Source organism: Macrobrachium nipponense, chromosome 1 (genome assembly GCF_015104395.2).
Source record: "Macrobrachium nipponense isolate FS-2020 chromosome 1, ASM1510439v2, whole genome shotgun sequence".
Classification (NCBI taxonomy): Eukaryota; Metazoa; Arthropoda; class Malacostraca; order Decapoda; family Palaemonidae; genus Macrobrachium; species Macrobrachium nipponense.
Window position 1 is genome coordinate 105,186,762 of NC_087200.1, and position 13,685 is coordinate 105,200,446.

General features: G+C 38.0%; 1 protein-coding gene across 2 annotated transcripts in view; it reads left to right on the forward strand.

Annotated features, from left to right (window-relative positions):
- The window catches only part of LOC135219520 (rab proteins geranylgeranyltransferase component A-like), a 291,707-nt gene that overhangs the window by 120,866 nt on the left and 157,156 nt on the right, over positions 1–13,685 (forward strand). For both annotated transcript variants that reach the window (XM_064256350.1, XM_064256351.1), the window contains exons 5-8: positions 1,838–2,165; positions 3,668–3,723; positions 4,398–4,591; positions 5,035–5,257. In XM_064256350.1, the coding sequence (XP_064112420.1) occupies positions 1,838–2,165; positions 3,668–3,723; positions 4,398–4,591; positions 5,035–5,257 (801 nt within the window). The remainder of the gene's footprint in view (positions 1–1,837; positions 2,166–3,667; positions 3,724–4,397; positions 4,592–5,034; positions 5,258–13,685) is intronic.

Genomic DNA, 13,685 nt, shown 5'->3' on the forward strand with positions numbered 1-13,685 from the left:
GAGTCATGGCTAAATGGTGATATTAAACCCATCGAAAAGCAATATAAATGGTGTATTAAACAACTTTTGGGGGTCAGAAAAACTACTAATAATGGACGTATGTATGGTAGAACTGGGACCACTTTCCGCCGATGAGGGCATTAATCAAATCGAGGCAAAGAAGATTCTTCAAAAAGATGTGGCTTGAAAGGAATAATATGGATGATGACCCTTTAATTCACGCCATGCGAATATTGATGAACTATAATGACTCTGTTTCGAGGTATATACGAAACCTTATCTCTGATAATACTGATGATATTGAGGAAGGAAAATGTGAACTGCAATTAAAGGTCAGAAACTCTAATTCCAATAGGATTGTGTTCTATAAAACTGTTAACCCAGATTTAGTTGTTCATGACATTTATACAAACCAATTAAGACTTAATGAAATAGAACGTGTATCATGGGACAAGAATGCGGTTGAGTGCTCATTCATTGGCAGTTGAGACAGGTCGGTGGAACAGAAGAGGTAGGGGCCGTCTGCCGATGGATGAGAGGTTGTGTTCATGCGGTGAGGTCCAGACAGAGACTCATGTCATTGAAAATTGTCCACTTTCGTTACAGATCAGGCAGACGTATAACGTTACCACTGCTTTAGACTTGCTAGTAACCAGAACCGATTATGATGTAGTATGTAAAATTGTACATAAGCTTCTTTCCTTGTATTGAATGTAACACGTTATTATAATGTGTAAAATGTAATTACAGGAAACTTGTTGAAGGCGTATGGTTAAATTGGTTTTGTTTTCGTACAATATATGTGTAATAGAAATTCATTTAGTTTGTATAAGAGATTGTACAAAATCTACTGTACTTATTTTGTATTTGGACCAAATACTCTTTTGTAAAATTCATATTATTTTTGTATTGTGGTCAATAAAATATCTGTATCTATCTATCTATATATATATATATTAAATATATATATATATATATATATATATATATATATTATATATATATATATATTATATGAATAACTTGATCACGAAGTATATAAAACGTGATGCTATGTATAAATAAAGATTTTATGCCACGAAGGAAAAAATGAAAAAGCGAGATAGCCAAGTACTTTCGGTACTGTTCTGACCCTTTACTGAGGCAAACTGATTTTACAGAGAACAACATAGACAAAAGAAAGCTTAATATACAAACTGACACTACGAGATTAGCAAGCAATAAGGGCGATTTTCACTCTACAGAAAGGAGGAGCCGACTGAGGGAAGCCACACCTTGAAGGTAGTTAACTAACTTTAACAGTATTTAGATGATCCCAGATAAGGGAAAATTTTAGGATAAAATAATTATTAGGAGACTTACCTACTGTTGAAGTGGAAACTCACCCAGCCACTGTACCTCTTAGTTGGTGTTCAGAAAGAATTCTGATAAGAACATTAACATTTCAATGCCACCTGGCGGACAACAGGTGATTATTGACATGTAGTCTGTCAATCTAAATGCTGGTCACATCTAACTGTTTGAAAATTTAGGAAAACTTTTACGTATCCAAGTATTATTGTAATAAATTTTATCATAAAAATTTTCATGTTTTCACAGTATATCTTGCAGTCTGGTTGAAAAATATGGATGTGTACAAACTGAATAAATTTTTGGCCATAAGTATGGTTTTGCAGTGTTATGAGACTTATGTGAAGGTATATAAAGTGGCTTTGGGAGGTTTAGGATAACTTTTTAAAGTGATATTGAATGAAAGAAACGAGATTTTGTGGGTTATGTACTATTGTGAATTTTTTCCTTAATAATGTGCTACTTTAAGTTTTATGTTTTCCAATAGAAAGGTCATCAAGCCAGAAGTAGCAACTAAGGAAACATTGCCTGAAGTCCCCTGTGGTGAAGGAGAGGAAGAAGCGGTAAAGCCAGAACATGAAAAGTCAGAGGAAATAAAAGTAGAAGATTTAAATGAAGAGAAGGTTGAAGAATCCCAGGTAAACAGTGAAGCAGCAGATCAAGAGGGAATGGTAGCCGAAACTACTACAGAAGAATTATGTAGTGAGAAGCAAGGTACTCTTACCCCTCCAGTTGAGGTGAAGGAAAAGCAGCCTTGGTCTCAGGAAAGCATGATGAAGGTTTCTCGCAAATTTAACTTGGATCTAGCACCAAAAGTAAGATTTTACATATTAAAATACACCTAACATGTAAAGATAGTAATAACATTTGCTTCTAGGCATTTGAAAGTCAAATCACTAATGCTAAGAGATATAAATATTCCCATCCTTTTTGTAGTATAGTATATTATTATTTTCTCAAAAGTAATTTGAATATCTAGTTTAATGTGAAAGTTAGTACCAATATACTCTTTTCACAATTAGGGGTAATGATAAACATTTTGAACACAGTTTATACCCCAATATCTCCCATTCTTATATGTCATCTTATCCCCTAAGAAAAATTATATTTATTTGTGAAAAAAAAATCAACATCATGTTTGAATTTTTTCTTGGTACAAAAAATTTATTAAATTCATAAGGGTTTTGTGTTGCCACCTCTGGGTGGACCTTATCAAAGAAGGAACATCAGTGTAACTACCTACGTATATAGATATACATTAGTCTATCTGTGGTTTAGAGACCCAATCTGTTAATAATATTTTTATGTAAAGTTTAGCATAAGACTTAGCATATCCATGTCAAGTATACTTGAGTTTTATTGATGAGCAGTAATGCTGTCCAGTGTTGTGCTACATTTAGTTTAAATTACATTATAAATCATGTCTCCATTCATGCTAGTTCGTTATCAGATAGGCGCAAGAAAGGTTCTAGAAATGAGTTAGGCATTGGGAAACATTCAAAGAAATAAGTGACGAAAGAGGGTTTAAAGACACTGGAGCTAGGGACTAAAGGGGTGCTGCTAGGAACCTTTAGTGAATGATTAAACTTGGAAGTAATCTGACTTTGATTGGACTAAGCATTCAGTAACAATATAGACCGGTTCCAAACTTGTTTTTCTATTAGTTTAGTAATGTAAGTAGTTTATTGAAACCACTCAGAAAAAACTGTTGTGAAATAAATATTGAAACCACTCAGAAAAACCTTTATAAAAGAAAAACTAAGAAAAGCCAATCTGAAAAAACTATGACAAGCAGAACCAAAGAAACCACTAAGAAGACCCTATATGATAAAAACTAAGAAAAGCTAGTCTGAAAACACACATTTAAGAAAAGTCAGTCTGAAAGAAACCATTAAGAAAAGACAGTCTGAAAGAAACCACTAGAAAAGACAGTCTAGAAGAAACCACTAAGAAGCAGTCTGAAAAAGATACTAAGAACTTAAAAATACCAATAAGAAAACCCAGCCTGAAATGATAAGTGAAATTGCCTTTTAAACATCAGAGATCCTGAACAAAGCACCATGACCAACATAAAGGGACTGGTAATATTAGTTCATTGTGAAGAATAAGGAATAATTGGGTAAAACTATTATTCTCTCTCTCTCTCTCATATAACTGTGGTTTCTTGACGTAGTGCCATTTACTGGACTTTTCCTGACTGTCTTTTAAATGGTCGGCCTTTCCAAATGTTAATTCATTCATTGTTAAATTAATTGTGTGGAGAGTGAAAGGTCAGTTGTCATGCAGGATTAAATTTATTTGGAATTTTTTTCCACAGCTTCTTTTCTCCCGAGGATCATTAGTTGAACTTCTCATCTCATCAAATGTTGCCAGGTATTGCAAGGAAGGTTTTTGTTTGCAAAGTATGTGAAAAGTTTACTGCTAAGGAATAGTTCCTCGCTGGACGAGTGGTAAACGTGCTCTCATCTACTGATTCGGTAGTTGAGAGTTCGATTCCCCACTCTCTCAACATGGAATAGGAGGAATTTATTTCTTGGGATTAGAAATTAATTTCTTGATATAATGTGGTTCGGATCCCACAATAAGCTGTAGGTCCCGTTGCTAGGTAACCAATTGTTCCTAGCCACAAAAATATCTAATCCTTCAGACCAGCAATCAGCTAAGTGGTCTGGTTAAACAAAGATATACTTAATTGCAAAGGAATATTTTCTTTGAGTAAAACAGGTGCCATAAAAATTTTTTGTTATCTTAAACTTAAAATTGCTTGCTATATATGGACTGTACTCCTCTGTTGCTCACTTATGTAACATAAAAGAAGTTAGGTTGGAGCGGTACAAGAATATGAATAATTCTCAACCAAATATTCAACATCTGGTTAAGACGTCCATCAACTTAATGCTTATCAACTGTTACAAAATCATTTAGTGAATTCATTGTTATGTTGAAACCTAAGTAGAAAATTTAAGAATATTTTATTTGTAAGTATTCCACTTTCTCATGAAACAATTACATGGCAAACTAATTCTACAATGTTACATTTTATACAGGTATGCCGAATTCAAGTGCATCACACGTGTACTAACTTGGATATCTTGTGAAGATAAGGGAGAACTTGTGGTGGTACCATGTTCCCGAAGTGATGTGTTCACAACTGAAAGTCTTTCCCTCATTGAAAAAAGACTCTTGATGAAACTTCTCGAGTTTTGTCATAGTTATGACAAAAATCCAGAGCAAGTAGTAGGTGAGAATACAGGTGTTTATTGCATTTTTTACAAGCTTGATACTAAGGAATCCCTGTATCAGGTCGCTATCTTCAGTATGTGTGGTCTGATGTATATTAGGCAGTACTGAAGGTAGTTTGCAGAATCTCTGTATCACAAGTGCATTTTACTTTTTACATGGTTGGCATGGTTTCATTCCTAGCTGTCAGACTATTTGTACTATGTCCTATCTCATTTTTGCCTCTTTAAAGAAAACTTTATACCATCCTCATGATCCTAGAAATGCTGACTGGTTAAGTTAAAATGATCAAAGTTGTATGAGAATGTAATGAATATTGTGATGGTGATTTATTTGTAAGACAATCTGTAAAGAATAAAAGTTAGAAAAAAGTTGAGTATTAGCAGTAGCCTGCAGTGGAATGGCCGTACTGAGTATTCATCCAGTGTTAATCTTCTATTTCAGAATTTGCAGACAAAACATTTACTGAATTTTTGAAGTCTCGAAGGCAGACGTCAAACTTAATACACTTTGTTACTGAATCTATTGCTATGGTCGATGGTAATGTGCCTTGCTCTGAAGGTCTAGAGAAAACTAAATTATTCTTGACGAGTCTTGGACGATATGGTACTACTCCTTTCCTGTTTTCAATGTATGGTTGTGGAGAACTCCCTCAGGCATTTTGTAGGTAAGATCAAAGTAGACACCATATCAGGATGCTGAACAATTATGAATTTTTTATATTAAATTATTTGTTTTCATATACATACTACTTGTATATTTGCCTCTATATTTTAGTCGTATGTCTTTCTTTTGCTATATACCTGTATTTAAATTTTTTTTTTTTATCATAACCCTATGCATAAATTTGTGGTCTTCATGGAACTTTTTAATGTCTGCAGAGCAGTAAATAGCTGAGCAGAGTTCTCTAGACTGTTTCCTTCAATGCAGGATTGCAAGTGATCATGTTATTTTTAATTCAGTCATTGTTTTTTGTTATGACAAAGTATACAAACCTTTTATTTTATAAAGGAATATTCTTATCCACCAAGCTGGAGTTATTGATTTATTTATAAGTCTGTTGTGAGTCAGGTAGCTTTCTCCATGTCCTTGGTATGGGCATTTCTGTGGCTGGTTAATGTCTCCACCATAATAATTCTTTTGTGCTCTAAGCATATGATGCAGTAACACCAATTATTTGCCTTGTAAGGATTGCAAAGGATGGTATGTGTCTCAAAGGAAGTAGTTCTTTTCTAAGAGAAGGAAACCAAGAAGACTTTGGTGTCATTTGGATGTAAGACAACCCCCTTTAACCCATCTTGCAGGGACTGTCTAACAAATCCCTGCACGGAATGCCGTGCGTGGCCTAGAGAGCAGTGGAAGCTATTTTATAGTAAGAGGGAGCTTCTCGTCTTCCCGATGCTTCGTCTTTTGCTGCTGTTACACCCCATACTAGTGTTGTCCCTTTGTCCCCTTCCTTTTCTTCCATCGATTTGTCGTTGGAAGTATCGGGAGGCCCTCAGGCTGTTTTATGTAATGTCGCCCCTTCTTCTTTGGGAATTAGTTTGATTCCCGAGAGGGAGGAGGCTTTTTCCTCATTGTCTTTTATTTCAGAGTCAGAGGCGTCCAAAATGGCGGTGCTCTGGGGGACGCTTGGGCTACAGGGTCCACCGTCCTTGGAGGATTTACTGACGCACTTTATGGATGCCTGCTAACCCCCTCCTCATGCTGTCCAGGCCCTCCCCCCTCCTCCTGGCCTCTTTTTCGTGGGTAGCCAAGGTCAGCCATTTTGTATTGCTCCACCAGTGATGACTGCCGCTTCTTCAAGTCAGAGGGAAGCCGTGGCATCAGACCCACTAGTGACGTCACGCTGTCAGTCATTTTGTATCCCTCCGCCAGTGGCGTCTGCTTCCTGTTCAAATCGAGGGGAAGCCATGACATCATCACCACTTATGACGTCACTTCCATTGATGACGTCACTCCCAGTTCGTCTCCACTACACTGCCTCGCTCGTCTGTGTCGTCATCGTTTGCCACCGTGACGTCACCTCTACCATCCAGTTCGCTGCATCTCCCTTCCATGTCGTCGGACTCTTCTCTTGCTGAGCCGTCAGAGGCTTTATGCCAGGCGGTTCTTAACCCTCTTACGCCGAAGCCCTAAAAATCAAAACCTCTCCCTTATGCCGACGCCGGTTTGGAGTGAGCGCGGAAGCGGAAAAAATAATTTTTTCAATTATCAGAAATGAAAAATGATATCATTATCATATGTAAATAATGCGATATATGGTAGCGAAAAAAAAAAATTCATAGATAATTGTATTCAAATCACGCTGTGCAAAAAACGGTCAAAGCTGACGAGTTACTTTGTTTTTCGTTGTATTGTACACTAAATTGCAATCATTTTGATATATAATACATTTTAAAACAATAAAAGCAACACCGGAAAAATATTATCACAAAATGATGTACGAATTTGTTTCAAAATTAAGACAAATGATTGAATATTACGATACTGTAAGAGTTTTAGATTAGAATTGCAGATTTTGACCATTTCGGACGAGTTAAATTTGACCAAATGTCGAAATTTATATATATATATTTTTTTATATGCACATATTTCGTAGATGGAAAAAGCTACAACCTTCAATTATTTTTTATTGTATTCTTCATGAATTTGCACACATTTTGATATATGAAACTCTATAAAATGGCTAATATGAAAAGGAGCAAATATTAGGATAATGCGATGTACGTATTTCGGAGACTTGCGGCCGCGAATTGGTGCACGGAGTGAAGTTAAATATATTTTTCAAAAATTCACCATAAATCACAATATTGTTCTAGAGCAGGGATGTCCAACCTGCGGCCCACGGGCCGCAACACTCAGTGTTTGGATGCGGCCCACTATCGACTCTCATTAAAAAAAAAAAGTTTTAGCAAATTTATCATGTAGTGAGCTAGAGAGTCTTCATGTAATTTAATTAAAATACTTTATATTTAATAATAAAATGATAAACAAAACAATTTTAAAAAAACAATAAGGTTAAAATGAAATTTACAACAGAGTATGCATACTAAGTTTATAATATTGTCAGTTGCTTGGTTCTGTGATGAGGCTTAGCTAGGGCTGCGAACTTAGATTATTTAAAATCTATATTTAGATTATTTGCACTTCATTTACATTTTTAAAATTGTCATTTAGATTATAGATTATTTGTGAGAATTTCTTAGATTATTTCTTACTATACTGACATAACATTAAATCATGATTGCCTCGTAGCCTACATAGAAGAGCCACAATTCATCATAAGCATCGTGACAACACCATGTGTGTTATGAACGTAAAATTAGATTTTCTGATTTTACAAAGATTGAAATTGAGTTAAAATTATTTAATGATCCATTTTCATTTTATATGATAAAGCACCAGTTGAGTACCAACTTCAACTGATTGAGCTGCAGAGTCGGAAAGGTTTAAAAACTTTCCATAGAGAACACACACTACCTTTATTTTATAAGAAATTGCATTCTCTCAATGAATTCATTCAAATTATAAATTTATCCAGAAAATTATTATGTATGTGGGGATGTACATACTCTTGCGAGCAGTTTTTTTCCAACATGAAAAACATTAAACTGCAGAAAGAAATAGGTTGACTGACAGACATTTAGCAAACATTCTTAGAATTAAGAATGCATCCTTAGATGCAAATATTGAAAACATTATGGTTGGAAGACAAAGTCTCAAAAGTCTCATGAATTAATATTGGTTAATTAAATTTAATGGGGTTATTTTATATGTATAGCTACATATAAAACATTACAATATTTACAATGTTGTAATAAAGTGTATTCACATGGTTTTGTTTTATATTGTAATTTTTCATTAAATTCTGGAAGACAAAGTCAAAATTCTCATTGAATTAATATTGGTTAATTAAATTTAATGGGTTATTTTCTATGTATAGCTACATATAACAAACATTACAATACTTACAATGTTGTAATAAAGTGTATTCACATGGTTTTGTTTTTCATGTCATTTTTCATTAAATTTTGGAAGACAAAGTCAAAAGTCTCATTGAATTAATATTGGTTTATTAAATTTAATGGTTTTTTTCTATGTATAGTACATATAAACATTACAATACTTACAATGTTGTAATAAAGTGTATTCACATGGTTTTGTTTTATATTGTCATTTTTCATTAAAATGTATTCAGATATTCTGGGATTTTGCGGCCCAGTTAAATATTTAAGTTTGCAATATGGCCCATTAAATTAAAAGGTTGGACATCCCTGTTCTAGAGACTTCAAATTTGTTTCAAAAGGAAGAAAAATGACGGAATATTACTAGGCCGTAAGAGTTTTAGCTTACAATTGCTTTTTTCAACTATTTCAGTAGAGTCAAATTTGACCGAACATGGTTTTTTTTCTATTTATCGTGATTTATATGCAAATATTTCGAAAAAAGAGAAAAGCTACAACCTTCAATCATTTTTAGTTGTATTCTACATGAAATTGCGCACATTTCATATATAAAAACTTATGTAACAGCTAATTTTAAATGGTGCAAACATTTCGACAATCGCACAAAAAAAATTCTGATTTTTCGGAAGAGTTACCGCGCGGACGTAAGGAAAATGTTTTTTTTTTCATAAATTCACCATAAATTGAAATATTGTGCTAGAGACTTCCAAGTCGTTGCAAAATGAAGGTAAATGATTGAATATTACTAGAATATAAGAGTTTTGGCTTACAATTGCGTTTTTCAACCATTTCGGTAGAGTCAAAGTTGACCGAAAGTTGAAATTTTTGCACTTAACGTTATTTATATGAAAATATTTCGAAACTGATAAAAGCTACAACCATGGGTTGTTTTGTTGTATTGTGCATGAAATTGCGCACATTTCCTCCATATATAAAAACTTTATGTAACGGCAAATTTAAAAGGATGCAAACATTAGGACAATCGCACGAAAAAATTTATCGGAAGAGTTATCGCACGAACGTAAGGAAAAAGTTTTTTCATAAATTCACCATAAATCGAAATATTGTGCTAGAGACGTCCAATTTGTTGCAAAATGAAGGCAAATGATTGAATATTACTATAATATAAGAGTTTTAGCTTACAATTGCGTTTCTCGACCATTTCGGTAGAGTCAAAGTTGACCAAAGGTTGAAATTTTTGCACTTATCGTTATTTATATGAAAATATTTCAAAACTGATAAAAGCTACAATCATGAGTATTTTTTTGTTGTATTTTACATGAAATTGCGCAAATTTTCATATATAATACTTCATGTAAAGGATAATTTAAAATGGTGCAAAAATTATGTCAAAGTGATGAAATAATTTTTGAGGTGTGTCACTGATACTTTTTAGTGCGATAAGAAAGAAATTTGCGCTTGCGCGTCTGCGTAGTGATTGTAAACAAAACAACGCCTTGATCCGTGAACTCCCAGCATCCCCCAAGGCGCGAGATTCAAAAGTTTTCGGCTGGTAGGCCTATAAGTATTTTTCCGCAGATTTTTAAAAAAACTTTTTTGAGCCGACGTATGATACGTCCATTCGGCATACGGGAGACATTTTGACTCGACGTTTAATACGTCCATTTGGCGTAAGAGGGTTAAGAGATTGGACTCTGTTTTAGAAAATAAGTTGGCTGCCATGTCGGCTGGGAGGACTGGAAGCAAGCGTGTTGCATCGCCCCTGCCTCCTGCGAAGAGATTATGTAAGGAGCTAGTGCTGTCTTCCTCTCCTTCTCCCCCACCTCCACCTAGTCGGCATATCAAGCGTTGGAAGGCTAAGGACTTTGCCTTTTCTTCGTCTGCGAGTGAGGAGCAGCACGCCTGTGTTCCTGAGAGTTTTGGTGTTTCTGAGAGTGTTAGTGTATCTTCTCCTGTGCGATCCGCAGTGGCTGCTTTGTCCTCTGCATTGAGTCACAAGCGTGTTGCAACCTCCCTCGGTCGTGCACATGTTGCAGTTGCTCCCACTTCTCCTTCTCCAGGGCCTATTCGTCACTGTAAGGATCTCAAGGTGCTTATCAAGAGGTCGAAGGTTGTGAGCACGGAGATGGTGCAGCAGGAGTGTTTGCCTGCCCCTCTCCCTGGTACTTCCAGGAGTTTGACTCCGAGGGATTCTCATTCTATCTCTAGTGTTCGGGATTCCTCACCGACACACATTCAGCGTCTTAGTAGTGTGATCGGTATGGTGTTGGCATGCCACCTAGGTGGCCGTGAGTTCGATTCTCGGGCATTCCATTGAGGTGTGAGAGATGTGTATTTCTGAAGATAGAAGTTCACTCTTGACATGGTTCCAAAGTCAGGTAAAGCCATTGGTCCCGTTGCTGAATAACCACTGGTTCCATGCAACGTAAAAACACCATACAAACAAACAAAAAACAAAAACCAACACGCATTCGTACGTCTGCTACACATTTGTACGTTTTCCACACCTGTGCCCGTCCGTGGCCATGTTAGAGAGTCATCTTTAGTGGGAGTGCGTAGTGATTCCCCTAGTGTTGTGGTTGGTTCGTCGCAGGAGTTGGCGCTTGGATCCAGCCCCGACAGGTTAGTTGGTGTTTCAGGCTGTTCGGCAGCTGGTTCTTCAGTTACTTTCAATGAGGAAGGCGCTTCAGATAAGCCTGCACACCCTTCTCGTCTTTGGTCTCCGTTGCTGGAGCAGGAGGAGGGAGACACGCAAGAGTTTCCTTTACAGAAGTTGTTAATCTCATTCTTGGATTCAACAATTTGGAGAGTAGGACTCAGGCTCGGTTATCTTACACTCCTTCCTGCTTGGAAGCATTGCTGGGAGCTACGCAGGATCCCAAGTCATCGTTTCAACTTCCCTTGTCGGGGCACGTCCAGTCGGTCTTCCATAAGGTTAACGCCTCTGTTTCAGATCGGGACGGTTCTCTTCGCTCTAGGGCCTCTGCCAAGCTGCTACCCTCACCTCTCATGAGGCATAGGAAGTACTATGCTACGAATTCTGCTATTTTGATGTCGCATCATCTTAACCCTGACGTCATTCATCTGAAGCTGGGATTGACTTTAGAGCAGGTGAGGTCGGTGGCTCCATCCATGTCTCCACAGGATGCCTCAGTGTTGGTGTCTATGTCTACAGCAGCCTCCATGTTGCAAACGTTTTCTTGGCTGGACTTCTGGTCTGTGGTCATTGCCAAGATAGCTTCTGACATGTCCCCAGAGGGGTTGGTGAGTGCTTCCTCTCTTGCCAGTTTGTTGCAGTCCGGAGGCAAGGCGTTTTCGTATCTGGCTCAACTTAGTGTTAATTTATGGGCTAACCTTCTCCTGATTAGGGGTGGAAAAATCAGTTGACCCTGAGTCCTTGCCTGCACTGAAGAATGGAGATATGTTGAATCACAATTTCTGTTCCCTTGGACCGAGCTGGAGGGTGCGATAGACCGGCACCGGGCTGACACCAAGGTCAGATTAGTGCACCAGGCTGTATCTTAAGTCAGAGTCTTTTCCTCGGAGATGTCCGGCTCCTCCTCCTCCCCCTACCCAGCAGCAGTCACGAAGATCACCGCCTGGTAGGCTGTCAAGGAGTTCGGTTTCGGCAGGGCCTCCGTTTGTCCCAGCCTAGGTCAAAGGACCAACATCCCTTTCGCTCCTGTTCCTTAGCTGAGAAGGGCCCCCAGGGGCAGAGGTAAAGGGGGTCATCGGTAGGTTAGGCGCCTCTCCCTCTCCTGTGCCACGGGTGGGGCGTTGCCTTGGCTGGCCATTGGGTCAAGTGGCAGAGTTATGGGTTGGAGAAGTGGGTGGTAGATGTCCTTCGGGTGGGGTATCTACTTTCATTTAACTTCTCTCCCCCTCTCTCGGACAAGCTGCAGCTCAGGAGGGTGTATCCTCCAGATTCTCTGAAGTTCTTGGCTCTTTAGAAGGAAGTGCAGAAGATGCTGGACAAGGATGCGATAGAGGAAGTGGTGCGTCTGTCTCCGAGGTCTTACAGTCACATCTTGGTACCCAAGGCATCGGGAGGTTGGAGACCTGTGATCAACTTACCCACCTTGAATCACTTCATCAGGAAGACATGGTTCAAGATGGAGACCCCGCGTTCAGTGTTGGCAGCTGTGAGGGAAGGCGACTTCATGCTGTTGATAGACTTGAGGGACGCATGCTTCCAGATCCCTATTCATCCGACGTTCAGGAAGTTCTTTGCTTCTTTTTCGGAGACAAGGTCTTTGAGTTCAAAGTCCTGTGCTTCGAGCTGACCGCAGCCCCTCAAGTGTTCACAAGGGTCTTCTCTCTCTTGTCAAGTTGGGCCCATGCTCAGAGGATCTGTTTGCTGAGGTACCTCGACGATTGGTTGGTCTTTGCAGGTTCTTGGGAAAAGCTTCTGTAGGACAGAGATCATCTGCTTTGGTTTTGTCTGCAACTGGGCATCGTGGTCAACCAGAAGTCAAACCTTGTACCCAGTCAAAGGATTCTCTACCTGGGCATGCTTATCGATACAGCAATTGCAAGAGTTTTCCCGTCGGATCAGAGGTTGGAGAAGTTGCGAGTGGTGGCACGCAACTTCCTGTCGGAACCACATCAGTCAGCTCATCTTACTGTACCTCCATTCATATTATCTTTCTTCGACCTTACTTTCCGACCTCCTCTAACTTTTGTTTCGTAGTGCAACGTCAAGGCTGACCCCTTTTTGCATCTTTAAAATCCTCATTACCCTTAATTTCCCTTTTAGCACTGTTTGACCACATAGGTCCAAGTTCTTGGCCTTTGGTCTAAATTTTATTTTCCAATTCCAGTTCCAACTGTTGAATTACTCATTGTTTTTTTCTAAAATGAAGTATCAAGTCAATGGTGTGGGCATTGCAGGCTAACATAATTCATCCCCACTGCCATCCTAAACCATTTTTATCATGAATATTGTATTGGTAATCTATATCACTCCTCACCCCTAGTTTCTTCATTTTCTAGCTTCTCATACAATAAGATCCCTAAAATCCACCTCAGCAGCCTGATTTCCGTTGGCTACAGCTTCTGCTCCTCTTTCCTCCTTAATGCCCATGTTTCTAAACCATTCAATCATCACGTTTTTAATTACAGTACATTAGGTCTATTTTTTATTTATCTGGCATTCATTTATTACAC